This window comes from Embiotoca jacksoni, unplaced genomic scaffold (assembly GCF_022577435.1).
Source record: "Embiotoca jacksoni isolate LCO1_2020_lvr unplaced genomic scaffold, fEmbJac1.0.p SCAF_14, whole genome shotgun sequence".
NCBI lineage: Eukaryota > Metazoa > Chordata > Actinopteri > Embiotocidae > Embiotoca > Embiotoca jacksoni.
Window position 1 is genome coordinate 13,268,970 of NW_027185274.1, and position 15,456 is coordinate 13,284,425.

Here is a 15,456-nt window from a genome sequence, read left to right on the forward strand (position 1 = left end):
GCTTACAATTTCAAATGAGAGGTGCTACAGTAAAAAGGACTTTCAACTATAAATCATCCTACCTCACCTGAAATACACTCAAAGCTCCAGGGAGCTTCTTTTCATAAAGTGATAGCTGCTTTTCAAACTCGTAGTGGATAAATTACAGTGAGAGCAGGGTCAGCAGATACTTACCTTGTCAGGCTCCTGATATAAACCATCCATCCATCCATTTTCTTCCGCTTATCTGGGATTGGGTCGCGGTGGCAGCAGGCGAAGCAGGTTGGCCCAGACTTCCCTCTCCCCCGCAACATATTCCTTCTGGCTCAGATCCCTCTTCACCAACACGGTCCGGTGCAGCCGCCCCGATCCGCCTGTCGATCTCCAGCTCCATCCTGCCCTCACTGTTAACAAGACCTCGAGATACTTAAACTCCTTCGCTTGAGGCAGGCACTCCATCCCCACCTGGAGGGAGCAATCCACCGGTTTCCGGCAGAGAACCATGGCCTCAGATTTGGAGGTGCTGACTCTCATCCCCGCCGCTTCATACTCGGCTACAAACCGCCCCAGTAAATGCTGGAGGTCTGAAGAGGCCAACAGGATCACATCATCTGCAAGCAGCAGAGATGCAATCCGGAGACCCCCAAACCTCACGTTCTCGTCCCCCCGTGTGCACCTAGATATCCTGTCCATGGAGGTCACAAACAGGATCGGTGACAGAGGACGGCCCTGGCGGAGGCCAACATCCACCGGGAACGTGTCTGACTTATTGCAGAGAATACGAACACAGCTCCATCTGTAGTTGTACAGAGACCGGATGGCCCATTGCAGTCCGGCAACCCGTACTCCCGCAGCACCCCCCACAAAAACCCCAGAGGGACCCGGTCGAAAGCCTTCTCCATGTCTTCAAACCACATGTAGACTGGATGGGCAAACTCCCAGGACCCCTCCAGTAGTCCTGCGAGGGTAAAGAGCTGGTCCACTGTTTCACAACCGGGAAGGAATCCGCACTCTTCCGCACGGGTTCAGCCCAAAGAAACATCATGGAGCCGCTGCCCTGTGGACCCACCACCCGCAGGGATAAGCATCGGGGTTGGGTGCATTGCAGACCGGGCTGTATGCCGGGCCGGGGGCCAGGGCAAGCCGATTGCCGGCAGCATAGATATAAACCATATGATATTATAAATCAGGATATTGTTTATCTAAATCTAAGGTAGCTCAAATGAGTGCAGCTTTCTCAGAGCTGTCTAAAATTTATTCAAAAATAAATAGAAAAAAAAGAATCTCGGGCATCCGAAGTATTTTCTGTTAGGCTGTTAATGCAAATCAACAGCCTTTTACAATTCTTCTAATGCCTCAATGATTGGAAGAGGATTGATGGTGTCATGTCATGATGCAGGCATTTTAAAAATGTCCAGAGCTAACAGAAATCACCTAATGTACTCAGGAGCAGCCAAGTCATAGAGAGAAGACATTGGATTTTGGAACAAAAAAAATTACACAGCAGACATTCATTTACCAAGCAAGGTTTAGTCAATTTAATGCAAGTACAATTTAACTGTGCTCTGTTCATTTACAGTACTTTGATTCGGCTCAACTCTTAACCCTCTATCAGAGTCAGTCTCTTGTGGTTCCATGGAAAAACCCTGTGAACAAGTAGGTCAATACAGCTCCTGAATCCATGTTTCATTTGAATCTAATAAGGTGTCACATTGGTAAAGACTGGCAAAAGCTGGGCAGGTCTTCTCTCAGTCAGTGGGAAATGAAATGTATATGCATTTATAGTTGAACAGTTTCACTTGAAATGTCAACGCCAAGCCTGTTATGTGATTTAATCAGATTATAAGACAAAGAATGCCTTCATAAAGTATGACAGGTTTCATCAAAGAAATGCATATTTCACAAAAAGAGCTGCTCTTTTACATTCTCATTTCCATCCACCGCAGAGGTTCACATAATATGTCCACAAGAAAGGTGATTCAAAGAGGGGAATCAATATGTTATGTAATTACAGTAAACTTCACCTGCTTCTGACCCCATGTGAGGACTTACTCCCATTTCTCACAATAACAATTTCAAAAGAAATGCCTAAATTGGCATGCAGGGCAAGCGCTCATACTTGCAGCAAAATAATTACTGGGAAAAAAGGACGAAAAAAAAATGCATTTCTTTTTAAAACAAAACGGCAACAGATGTCAATATTTAATTACATATAATCATTTGGCAAGTGACTATTTTTATACAGGGTTTTGTGTACAATACTAGATTGTTGGGGCTGATACAATATTAGGGAGTAAAACCAAATGTGATGCAGAAAATCAGCGATGTTCTTTACTTTTTCTATACTTTATATACAGTCTATATAAAAGCATATTTTTTGCAATGATTTTGCATTGGAGGCAGGATCAGTGCGCTGAAACAGTAATCTTCACTGGGAATTTAAGAGTAATAAATAAAGAAAGAAAAAAACACAAACAGAACATTTTCTAAAATACCTCAAGCATCTTTTCCTGCATTATGTTCTGTATGTGGACCTACATATATATTGATACAGATATGTTTTACCTCGTAAAATTAGTTTGGTTTCCTTGTGTATGCTAGCTAAATGTAATTGAGCAAATAGTCTTTGTGAATTTCACCTGTGTTAATAGAGTAATAATGGAAGTATAATAATCTTTTACTTCAAAAAGAATTTAAAAAATCTTTAACATTTTGCTTTAAGCAATAAAAGGAGGGTAATAGTCCAGCTGCTTTATTGATTTTTCTACTCCATTCAAATTGGTTTTAGCAGTGCTGGCGTCATAGTTAACATCCCTTTTCCAGTAACTGCACTATTTCCCATTTTTCACATCGCTGGGCTTCATTTAGAGCTGTGGACCCTGAGGAGTCTAGCATCGTCCTGTCGGCTTCATTCAACAGTAGAGCCTTTACAATTGGCACACAGCCGTGCTGCGCAGCCAGGTGCAACGGTGTTGCCTTTCCTGCGTTCACAGCATTGACACCTGCATGTTGTGATATCAAGTGGAGGACGCTTGGGAAACTGGAGCTGATACAGGCTACATGTAGTGGTGTCCATCCCTCACTATCCTCTGTGACGTTTGGGTCGGCATTGGCTCCCAGGAGCTTTGCCACCACTTCTGGCTCATTCTGGTGACAGGCGAGGTGGAGGGGAGTCCACCCATTCTCACCTCTCGCGTTTACACAACCACCCTCACTCTGCAGCTGGACCACCACGGCCTCATGTCCTCTTAGGGCAGCTAGATGCATGGGAGTCCAGCCTTGGACGGTCCTGGAGTCTGGCATGGCGCCGTTTGACAACAGCTGCCTGCATATGCCTGCATGACCCTTCAGAGCAGCCAGGTGAAGTGGAGAGTATCCTCTGCTGTTTGGACTGTTAGTGTTCGCCCCATTTGTCAACAACTGTCTGACCACTCGGTTATGGCCTTGCTCGGCTGATAAGTGAAGAGCAGTAGAGAGAGAGCTGTCGGTGGAATTGGGATCTGCCCCCTGAGAGAGGAGGAGCCTGGCAATATTCAGATGGCCGTAGGTGGAGGCGAGGTGGAGCGGCGTCCTGCCTTGTGCCTCCTCTCGTTGTACAACAGCTTCCTCTGACAGCCGTGAAAGCAGCAGGCGCACCACTGTTTCATGGCCGTTCTGGCAGGCTAGGTGAAGGGGCATCCAACCGGACTTTTCCTGGGCATTTGCCACTGCTCCTTTGTCCAACAGCAGACGGACAGTTCTGTCGTCTCCGTTCTGAGTAGCAAAATGGAGCGGCGTCCACTGGTCCTCATCTCCCTGGGTAGCCACTGCGCCATGTTCCAGCAACAAGGAGATGATGTCATGAAGCCTGTGGAAAAGAAGTTTCATAGGGTACAAAAGGACTTTAAAAGGACTAGCTCAACACTCCAGACAACACAATTGTCTCGCCGGGAGCTACACAAGACGACTGATATTGCTTTCAGCTCCAGCCACGAGACAGTTAGCTGGGCTTAGCATAAAAAAACAGAAACCTCTGTCTATGGCTCTTTATAAGAAATTAAAAAAAAAAAAAAAAAAAAAAAAAAAACCTGATATAAAACCTCTTAAGATCACTAATTAGCTCGGCTGATTAGAATCAGAATGGTATCATTCTCCTCATGTAGGCCACAGCCTAGAAGTATCCAAGTGTATTTCGCAAAATGTCCATTGAGCTGAAAGTCATTAGCAAGCATTAGAATTGCAGTCATGCCAAAAACAACCAGATGCTTGAACAGATGACTTTTCTCTGTGTCACTGCTAAAACCGTTGGGTTTTTTTTAACATTATTATACCGACCTGTGCAGAACAGCAACAATCAGAGGAGTGTAACCTCTGACAGTCACACAGTTGACCTCAGCTCCCAGATTCAGGACATGCTTGACGCTCTCTGCATCACCGCTGGCTACCGTGTAGTGAAGGAGTCTCTTTTTGCCGGAAAACTGTGTGCTTACATGCTCCCTTTTCACCGACTTCCTGAAACTGCTAAAATCCTTTTGGGATAGCAGATAGAGAATGCTATCCATACAATATTGGTTATCTGTGAAATGAAAGCAAAAGGAATTACATGAGAGAAAGAGCTGGAGAAATGTTGAATATAGTGTATGCATTGGTACATTTATTTTTCTGAATTTAACTTAATTAAAGTCAAGTCTCCTCATGTTATTGTGTACAGCAGTGAGCCTGTATACATATTAGCAGAAGGTAAAGCTTTCTGAAGGCTGTAGAGCTCTGTTGGTGTGAAATGTTTATCGTGTATAAGTGTTAAAAGAATTTTGAACATTTACACTATATTTATAAAGGAGCGTGTGTGACAATACTCTCGTCAACATTTCAGAGAAAGGGGATCCAAGAAGCTGCAGGAATGTTTCCTTTATTCTCTTTTCCTCTGATATTTGACTCTGATTTTCAGTATTAAAGGTAATATTAAAGATGGGACACCGCTGTAAATAGCGCTTTTTAAATGTCAGCCCTCCAGGCATTGTACTGCGTTGAAAATCATTTTCCATCCCGCTCTACCCTTGTGTGTACCTGAAGGAAATTCAGGCATCTCAGGCAAAGTGATCTAAAATGGAAAAGACAGAAAGAAAATACAACCAGAGTTATTGGCTGTGACATTAATCACCACAAGTGGTTTGTAAGTTTATACATTAGTCAATGTGTGAGCATGGGCGTTCAAGGGCTCTTTTGATTGTAGAGTCATTCATATGTGACATTTAAACTGCTAAGGTGTTAATATTGGCACACATTATACTTGAACAGATTATTGAAAAGGGTTTTGTGTACGTTTCTCTTTGTGGCCACACTATCTGCTGACAATGCCATGAAAATTTGTAGGGGCTGAAAACCTACTGACATTGGTGATATCCAAAATTTTCCTCTTGCACTACTGAGTTTGACATTTTTGTTTTTTAAGGGGGATGTTTCGTTAATTATTGATTGACATGAAAGTTTGCAATAGCTGTCCATAGTTTCTCTTAGTTGTCCATAGTTTGTCCTCTTACAATCCCCTGAATTTTCATTTAGCGTAAAATAATGGACGTGTCAGCCTAATGTATGATGTCTTTAGTGCTGATTAGCAAATGTTGGTAACCATGTTAAAAGTTATACTTGATTACATGAGCATGCTAGCACCTACCTGAGAGCAACACTGTGTAATATATCCTTCGTGAGGTACGAGCTTGGATTGGGGCGGGCCAATATATTAATGAGACTAGTTACCATTTTAGATTTTGGATAACGTAATATTGTGATATGGCATAAGTGTTCTTTTTTCCCTGAATTTAAAGGCTGCATTACAGTAAAATGATCTCATTATCGGAACTTAGCAGATTTTTTTTTAGCTGTTCTATTATTTTCGTTTACCCACTTAGTCATTGTATTCACATTAGAGATGATTATTTAACAAAAATGTCATTGTGTAAAAAAAAAAATTGAAAGGATTTTCATATTCATATAGATGTATTTGGTCATAGAGATGTTTTACTTTGTCCAGCCCTACTTGCAACATTTTTTGCATCCTCTGAATTAACTTTTGCGTTCCCTAGTAATATTTTTAGAATTTCTGCCGTTGTGTTTGACTTTGTCTATATCGCGCAGCCTTAACTTGGATATAAACACCATTACCATTAATCTAAGCCTTCCTTAAAGATGGAATAGATATGGTAGATACTACAGTGTAATTCAAGCAGAACTAACTTTATGTTTTGGGGAGACCAGACAAGGATAATCCAATTTCTGTCCCACGTCATTGTTTTTGTCAGGGTGGATTGGTCCTGGGATCTTCAGGACTTCACTCAGAGCCTCCGTTTTCCGCACAGTGTCTGCAAACAAAGAACTGTTCTTAATTTTTCTACTCAAACAAATATATTCTCAGACGTGCTACTCCAAAGAGATCTTCTTAGAATTGCACCGCTACAGCGAAAGGGTGGTCGTGCATGAATTACAGATAAATTCTTTCATAGATATGTTAACAACAGCAGTGAATTTTATGAACATCACAAAGTGGAATAGCTGCTGTTTATGAATAAATATGATCCTAATTTGTATTCATTAACATGACTCATCAAGCCACAAGTGCTTACATAAAGGGCTAAAGGTGAAAACATAGATAATTGTTTTGGTACATTTTGGAGAATGTGGATCAAAAGCGGGACGCACCAATGTTTCAATATTATGTCAGTCGAAATATCTGCTCATAGGCATTTTGTACTTGCAAGAGATTTTACATAACACAATATTTTCTTGTTTTTAGCTTGAGTGCAATGTTTGACAGCTTTTTTGTTTTTTAAATAAAACATTAAAAACATAATGTTCCCAGTTATTAAAGGTTTAAAATAAAATTGATACTGACACACCATGGCATATTACTTTTAGTGAGACCTTAAAATGTCAAAATGAAGTAAACGCAACAACAGGCAATTATGACAAATTACACCTTCGTTTTATGAATGCGGATAAGTTAGTGTGCCGGCTATGATCCTTTTTTGTTAAATCTTAATCTGACTGATCTTTGGACAAAGAAGCCCGTAAATTAATGTTAAGCTTGAGAGGTAAAGAACAGATGAGGAGGTTGGCTGAAAACGTTTTGATTTCATGAAACCTTTGATTTCTGCACCTGAGAACTGTGGCCTCTTGTAGCGATCCTGTTCCCAGCACTGTTCCATGATGCTGATCATCTGCTCGCACTCAAGGGGCTTCTGCTCCGGTATCATCTCCATACAGGGTCTCTTACCTTGTGACACCTGCAGGAGCACTGTGGTCAAGCTGCACCCTGTCTCCACAAAACACAGATATCAGACACAGGCTTCAATGCGGATGAACACTTGTTGAGAACAATCACAGCAGCAGTGTGTCTTTACTCGTTTTGACACAGTTTCTAGACATTTGTGGGGCACTGGGCCAAATTATGTTAGGCATGAGAGTTTTCTTTTCCTGTAGTAAAACAGCTGACAAGTTAAAGTTTTTACACGTTGTTTTTTGCACTGCTTAAACAATGAATATATGCTGTAGTACTTACAGACTGTATAAATGCTGCTTGGTAGATTGTTTTGGGATTTATTTATTTTTTAATCAACATTTGGACAAAACACACGGTTCCCACATATATGCTAAACTAAGCTATTTGTTTAAGGGACAGACTTAAAAGTGGTATCAGTTTCAATTAACTTCCTGCAAGAAGACGACCAATTAATTTCCCAAAATGTCAAACAATTCTTTTAACAGGTTAGGTTACTGTCGGCATTATTTAAAAGAAACAAATAATATTAAGGCTGAGTTGTGTCTTTTAGAATTAGTACTTGAAAAGTTCTGGGTTTAAGTTCACATAAAAAGCTTAACCAACCGTTGAATAAGTGGTTGTTGCTCAAAGGAAATAAAACTAATTATGACTTCATGTGTATTGTAGATTAATTTAAAGGAAGAGCGCAAGTATAATACCTATACGATCATACTGACCCCTTCAGCATGTAATTTCAATGAAATACTGTATGACCATTGCTAGACCAGATAACCAGATGTGACGTGTTTTCTCATCAATGTATGTATTTTACCGTGTTATTTACAAGGTTTAGGAGCATTCAGGCTGCTTCCTTAGTTTAATTGTGTCCATAGAGCAGCAGTAAAAAGGTAAAAGTACAATAATGGAATAAATGTAGGAGTTGTGACAGAATTTGTGTGATTATTATGTTTTCAAAAGAAACAGAAAATTCAGTTTTAGAAACAGAGATAAAAATGTATTCATGCTTATGCTGTTTACAGTATTAAGCCCCAGGCTATTTGTTGAAATCTTAAAAACAACTCCCAATTTTGTCAATGAAACTGGCAAAATTGTGAGGCCAAAATTCTCCCAAGTGTTTTTTGTCCAAAGAGAACCTTGAGGTCTCTTCAGTAAACATACTTGGCAACCTTTGAAAAAATGGCACCAGTTACGTTTTTAAAACAAGTACAGGTTAGAATGGGTTAAGTTATCAGGTGGACTGTTACTCAGGTAATTTCAAATGAATGAATTCCTACCTGCGTACGGTTTCTGCTGTGTCAGAATCTCCCACATCACAATTCCAAAGCTGTAGATCAAAGCAGAGAGAGGAACTCCAGTCCTAATATTGCCACTATATATTTATATATATATTTGATCTTTAAAAAGCATATCACTTTCTAACACAAAAAAACAACCAGCAAATGTAAACAAGCAAGAGAGAGTAAATCACACTCAAGTAAATATATACAACATGTCTCTGTGACTTGTAAAATATTAAAGTCATATACAGTGGAGGGCAAGGTTGCAATGTGTGGATTGTGCATTGAATCAGAAAAAAAGACGGGTTTTCTGATGGTGCAATTTCAAAACTGCCCTTAGCAAGTCACCTGTAAACATCAAAGGTAGTTTCTGGAGGATTGGGGCAAGGAGTAAAGGTCTCTGGAGGAATGTAACTTATGTTCCCTCTTGCTGTCAGACGCTCCATAAACAACATTTTGCTCATGTCCTTTTCCCAGTGGATTAAACCAAAATCTGAAATCTTAGTAAAAAAAAAACAAGATTTACAGAGGAGTACATACTTATCATACAGTGCTATGCAGAGCCCAGAAAATGTCCCTGTTTCACTGACCTTGATGTGGAGATGATCGTCGAGTAGGATGTTGGACGTCTTGAGGTTGAGATGGAGTAGTGGCGGTTTCATGCTGTGAAGGAAATTCATGCCCATGGAGGCCTCATGAATCATCTGAAACTTCTTTGGCCACATCAGAGTGTGACTGGCCAGGAGATTGTTCAGGGATCCATTACTCATGTACTCCATCACAACAGCGGTTGCTTCGGTGCACAGTCCGTAGATGGACATGATGTACTTGAATTTCAATTTCGCTATATTGGATGCCTCGTCTACTATTTTCCTGTAATAGGAAAAAATAACAGTCAGTGACGGCGCTTTGGACATTACACCGAGTTATTGAACTTTGACCACAGGAATTGTCCTTTCTTGTGGCAAACATGTAGAAGTGCAAAGGTTAATAAAATCAGAGATCTTTGTACAGCTCAAAATTAATTCGAAGTACACTATGCCAAGACTTGAGACTTGATTATATTTGACGGCAATTCACACTATTTTCATAATTCAACTCCCACCTGTAAAAGTTGTCAGCACATAAGGTTGTGTCAAAACTTTTCAGGGCATATTTTTCCCGCCAGATCTTGAGCTTCACCTGGTACACCTGACCAAATCGCCATTCTGCCACCTTAATCCAGTCCGCCTCAAAGTCGTCCTTCTTGAAGTTCACGAACTGCCGAGGGGATCCGTCAAGGCAATCCATGAGTACAAAGATCCTCTGTCACGCAAGGCCTCACACTTTAATCCTACACAAACAGGGATTATCCCCCAGATCAACATCAATCAGTAGCCCCACTAGGTCTCGCGTAGGGAAAGCAAAAATTGTAGTAGATTGATACACACTTAAATCGGTGTCGGGTTGCGAAGTGAGAGGTATATAAAGTCACACACAAACTAAGCTACACTCTTGATCCGTAGGAGGAGCTGCAGAACTTGTTTGTTATGCAATGTTGCAAAGCCGGTTCTTCCCGGCCGACACTGCTGATCTTACTTTCAGTCTCTCAAAACTCACCGAACAACTTTTTATCTTGCCTCTCAAATGCCAAGATGGCCTCGCATCCATCTAAAAAGGAAAACCAACAGTTTTTAAGCAACAGATTCAGTAGCACCAACAGTGTATCAGTTGATATGATAGATATGCCAACTGTGATTTGGGTCTGTATATACGTGAACTGCCTAATGAACCATCCACTTCTATTAAATTGCACTTTAACAAGGCGCTTAACCCCCAACAGCTCCAGTGGAATGGCTCAGTAGTTGGAAATTTGAGGGTGAAGATATGGTCATGTAGCTATCCCCAGGAACATGGTGAATTGTGTGTGTGTGTGTGTGTGTGTGTGTGTGTGTGTGTGTGTGTGTGTGTGTGTGTGTGTGTGTGTGTGTGTATTGTGTGGGTGTATGTGCGCGCGCACACACAACACACACTGATATAATCATCGTCTTTGGATGGTTTGGGCACTGACCTGCGTGCCAGCTGGTTTCTCTGTGATTATGTGATATCTCCTTGCCTTTCTTCAAAACCAGTTTTGTAAAATCAAGAGAAATGTTAAGAGAAAGAAAATAACGTTGTACATTTTAATACAAATCTTTAGTAATCATGCCTTTCAGAGGGTGAGATTGAAATTCATGCAGGTTTGTTTTTTCTGTAACTTCAAATAACAAATGATACCTAAACACCTTACTTGTTATAGAGGATGCCACAATTTACTGATGTTCCCTAAATGCTCCATATGGAAACTAGCTAGACACTACAATATACCGACGTTACCTAAACGCGTCATGTTATCAACAGACACTAGCTTTGTGGCTGCACACAGAGAAGCCTGCAACTCAGGCTAAAATTATTCAGAAAAGAGTCAAATAAGACATTCTAACGCGAGATTTACATGAGCAGAAAAAAAGTGATTTTATCTGTTTGGGCGAGCTACTCTAGTAGAGGCTACTCACTGACGCTGATGAGATGTCCTACTTTGTATGTGGAGCAAAAACTATGCATTTAAAAAGCAGAACATTTAAGTTTGGTTTTAGTGCAGCTATTGAAATGTGGTACCAAATGACAAGGCGTGTTTCAGTACTAGATAGTAGTGAAGCAATTAAATCAGTGTGCAAACATGTCAATATCAGGTGAAACCATCAAAAACTTCACAGCTAGTCAAAAGAACCACATTCATTCAGAGCTGTGCTTCCTCATCATTTGAAGAGCTTAGAAATTGTGTTCAATTGTGTTGAAAATTGACTTCAAACTTCAAGCATTCACTTTTTGTCCATAAAGTATTCACTGTCATGGGAAGCATAATTGAGCCTCATTTCTCACAAACACTTCAGACTGTCTAGAAGGTTTTGCCTGAAAACAAAATGAGATTAAAAGTTTTAGAACTGATTTGTCCGTAGAGGCTTATTGTTTTCTGTATACAACAAAAAATGGCTTTGTTTAATTTGCATTACTGCTGCCTCTGTGTTCAGTACGGCTGTTTTCAGTTAAAATAAAATATAGCCTCTTTAACATGCTGTAAATAGATAAATAATTATTAAGGATGATTTGTAAATTTAGCACTGCTGCAAACTGACTTTGAGTGTCTTAGCTGATGGCACAGAGGCCGTGATGTGTGAACCCCTCTCAGCTCCCAATGTTTCACCATACTTGCTGCCTTAGATCCTGAAATTATGGATTTAGTCTTTCTGCATCATTAAAGCAGGCTGCTCTTTGAGAGAAAAGATTTAAACTGCCTGGCTTATGTGAAGGGATTACAGTAATAGGAAGCTTGTTCAAAATGATGAGAAAACAAAGATGTCCTCTACTGCCTCCCCTTTTATTCCCAGCTGCTGTTCTCTTTTATAGGCTCATCCATTATATTTTACCCGCACAGCTAAATTTACCTGGGGACATGAGGTCTTGTTGGAATGTTAAAGAAAGTGATGTACATTTATTGACACATGCATGTATAAATTGTTCCTGCAGGTCACTAGTAGCTTTGGCAGTCCTATTAAGGCCGTCTCCCTTGGGTTTCTTCGTTCCTTCATAACCACATTTGGATTCAATATGGCTCCTGCTGAGAGCATGACACAAACATCAAATTCGCAATTGTGTGCAACCCTCAACAGTTCATCTCCATTGTCTTTGTGTAGCTTTGATAAACAGGAAATGTAAATGGGTTTCATTGGGGTTCATCTCTATAATGCATGTCTCATGAGAGCAGCTACAGGTCAGGATTCAGCATTTATTTCTTCTCTTCGTCTGTGCTCTGAGCCGGCTCTTTGCTCAGGCTTTCATTTTGAGGACGCGGTCGGAAATTTGTATTAATAATTCCACTTCAATTGGATTTTCCCCACCCTGCTCCTTTTGAATGTGTTGGCTCACCTTGTAGGGCTGTGGTAGGGAGAGGAGGAAAATCTGTGGGATGATGCGTATTCATACGTGTCCCATGGCCTATATGTTTGTGCTGTCATCAGCCTCCAGAAACACAGCTTGGAAAAAAGCTATAAACACATTATTGGGAAGCTTTATATGATTATAGATTAAGTATTGTGCAGTGCACTAGCACACTCTGAAACATTATGGTGGGCTGTCAAAAGTTTTTAGCTGAAATATGAGAAGACATGAATAGAATAGCCCATTAAAAAAAAGGATTAGTCAGGTCTGTTTACTTTTGAAGTGTATTTTAATTGACACAAGCTGCACATGATAACCTGTTATTATCAGAGATACACACTGCATCTTACTTGCCTTTTTTTTTTTTTTTTTTTTTTTTTTGGTTAAGGCTCTGCAAATATCTGTAATTTCAGTCTCAGCACCTTGCAACACAATGTTCTTCCAAAACCCCCACCCTTCCATTCGCTCTATGTATGCAGGCGTGGTAATAGATGAATTTAACATTCACTGACAGCCATAGTTTCATGCTTCACTAACTCACACTATTATTTAGGACAGACTCGTGGATTGACGTTCCAATGAAAAGCAGGGAGTCGTGATCAGATTCCTGATAGGCTACCTGAGGGGAGAAGTCTGTCTTCATTGACGGAACCCACATCTCATAGCTCAGCCAATCACATCAGCAGGCTCCACCATGCTGGGTGAGCTGACTGGTTAGTGCTAAAGGCTTTTCCATTGCCCCTCATGTCCTCTGAGCTTAACTCCAGTGTCTCTGATCCCAATTCTGGGAGCATAGGCAGTGCACAACATAACCAAACCAAATGAAATAGTGGAAGGGGGGCACAGAGATGATTGGGTTGTTTAATCTCCTGTGGCAAATACCAGAGTATGTAAGCAGTGTGTTTCAATCTAGAACATTAATTGGCTCCCATGTATCTCTCAAGAGCATTGAGCGTTTTTAATGAAATACTTATCTTATGCAGATATTTTACTAGTATTTACGCAGAATTATAAACATGTGAGGTACGTGAAGAAGAGCAGTGATACGGTGAATAAAAGTCATCGGTGGCACAGTCACGGATTCACCTGTTTGTATTTGTATGAAAACATGTTCCTCTTTTGTGCACTGGTTCGGATCCATGTTCATTTAAATTAGAAACTTCTGAAACATTAACCTCATTTAATATACAAGAGTATCTGTTATTAGTGGCCTAGACAAGACTACTTTTGGATGAACTTTCCCAGCTGTTTGTATTTTGATTTAAAGTAGATTGATTAATTTCCATAGAGATGAGATAAATAATGAATTCCTATTCTCACAGTGGCAACATCTGCTGGCACAGGAGGAGCAAATATGTTGCTAATATAAGTCAGTATGTAACCTAACTATTAATTTGCTGTTGGACTAACATTTACTCCTGTGGACACCATATACTTTGCTTACTAGAATTATTAATGTGTTGTACTACCAGTGGGTATCTAACGTTGACCTTTAGCCACTGGTATGAGGCAAATCATGTCCGCTAGTTAGTGTTTGATTAGGCTGACAATCCCACAGGTATGCTTGTGTGTGTAGGCAAGGACTAGTTTCCTCAAACGAGGAAGGATAAGGTATCCATGGCTGTTCTGAATGGCCACACTCAAATGCGATAAGACAGCGATCAGAGATGCAGAACAGAGTTACACATCTCTCAGCCGGTCTCCCCCTGTAAGGCACTCACTTGGTTCTTTCACTTGGTTGACAGAAATGGTTGTGCAACGAATGAAAAAGAGCTGAAACCCTCAAACTTAGTTTTTTACCGAAACACTCCTGCCCACTCACTGTGTGTAATGTGTGTGAATGTTGGATTCTTTATTTCAGAAGGTCACAGAAATTATCCGATGCAACCACCTAACTCTGACCTCCGAAAGGCGTGAGGGAGGGAGTTTTCTGAGCCATTTCACCATTTTCAGTTCTTTTAGGATTTTGCAGACTTTTCTGTGCTTGTGCTATCAAAGACGCTGGATTTTGCAGCAGCTCTTGTTAAAAGTTGCAATGCAGTTTGTGTAGTTTTATGTTTTTGTTTTTTTTTACATTTTTTTGTCGTAAAATTTCAGGAATTATCAAAAATTGTGAGGTTAGGATGTAAACTGGGATTTTATTTTAATTTAAAACATGGAAGCTGCTGGCATAGAAGTGGCAGCAGACCGTTTATTTTGCCTTTTGTCCGTGGGGTGTTGTTGCTGTTGTCCTCCACAGCGCCAAAATCTACACTCTCTGATTGCTCTGCTCGTGGGAGTATAGATTCTGCTCACTCGGTCACTCTGAAATGACATAGTAACCAAGTGTGCAAGTGACACAAGAAATCCAGCGTGAGCTCACACAGCATCTGGACTAAGATGCATCTGTAGACTCCGATCGGAATCATACTTCAAAACCACCTCCAAATGTGGTTTCATTTCATGTGGTGTTTTCCAGACTTTCAAAAATCCATAATCCTAAAATTGACTTCCACTCATCTTCTTTTGTAGGTTTCTTCTCCAGTCAGCCGTCATGTGGCTTATTTTTATGACGAGAGGGGAGTCTTGCTGACTATAAATGAGGAGTTACCGTTGGAAGGGCTTACTTCATGCCGTAATGCCTCCAGCAGAACGTCTTTCACCTTTATTGCGGAAAGGTTGCGTTAATTTAGTCAAATAAAATCTCCCACAAAGGTGGAGGTTAGTGGAAATTTGCGTTAATTATTGCGATCGCAAGATAAGGCACTGATTTGGTGTGCATATATTTAGGTAAATCTGGTTTCATTGTTACTGTTACAACACCTGGAGCTTAACCCTGAGTTATGGACACTTATCGTTTATTCACCCTGCATTTGTGAGCTTTTTTTTTACAGCTTAAAAAAATGCTCCCACTATAAACCCTGAAGGTCAAATTTTCTCTTCAACCATGTCTTCAACCTTTATTGGAAATGTGTTTAGCTCTCAGCATAGCTGCATACCTACACACAT

At 40.5% G+C, this 15,456-nt stretch overlaps 1 protein-coding gene across 1 annotated transcript; it reads right to left on the minus strand.

Annotated features, from left to right (window-relative positions):
* Positions 1–1,504: 1,504 nt before the first annotated feature.
* ankk1 (ankyrin repeat and kinase domain containing 1) lies at positions 1,505–9,801 on the minus strand. The gene is made up of 9 exons (XM_069147310.1): positions 9,617–9,801; positions 9,102–9,384; positions 8,860–9,011; positions 8,509–8,558; positions 7,112–7,267; positions 6,193–6,317; positions 5,026–5,059; positions 4,294–4,534; positions 1,505–3,826 (listed from the first exon to the last, which is right to left on the minus strand). The coding sequence occupies exons 1-9, from the start codon at positions 9,799–9,801 to the stop codon at positions 2,785–2,787; spliced, it is 2,268 nt and encodes a 755-aa protein (XP_069003411.1). The 3' UTR covers positions 1,505–2,784.
* Positions 9,802–15,456: the final 5,655 nt, after the last annotated feature.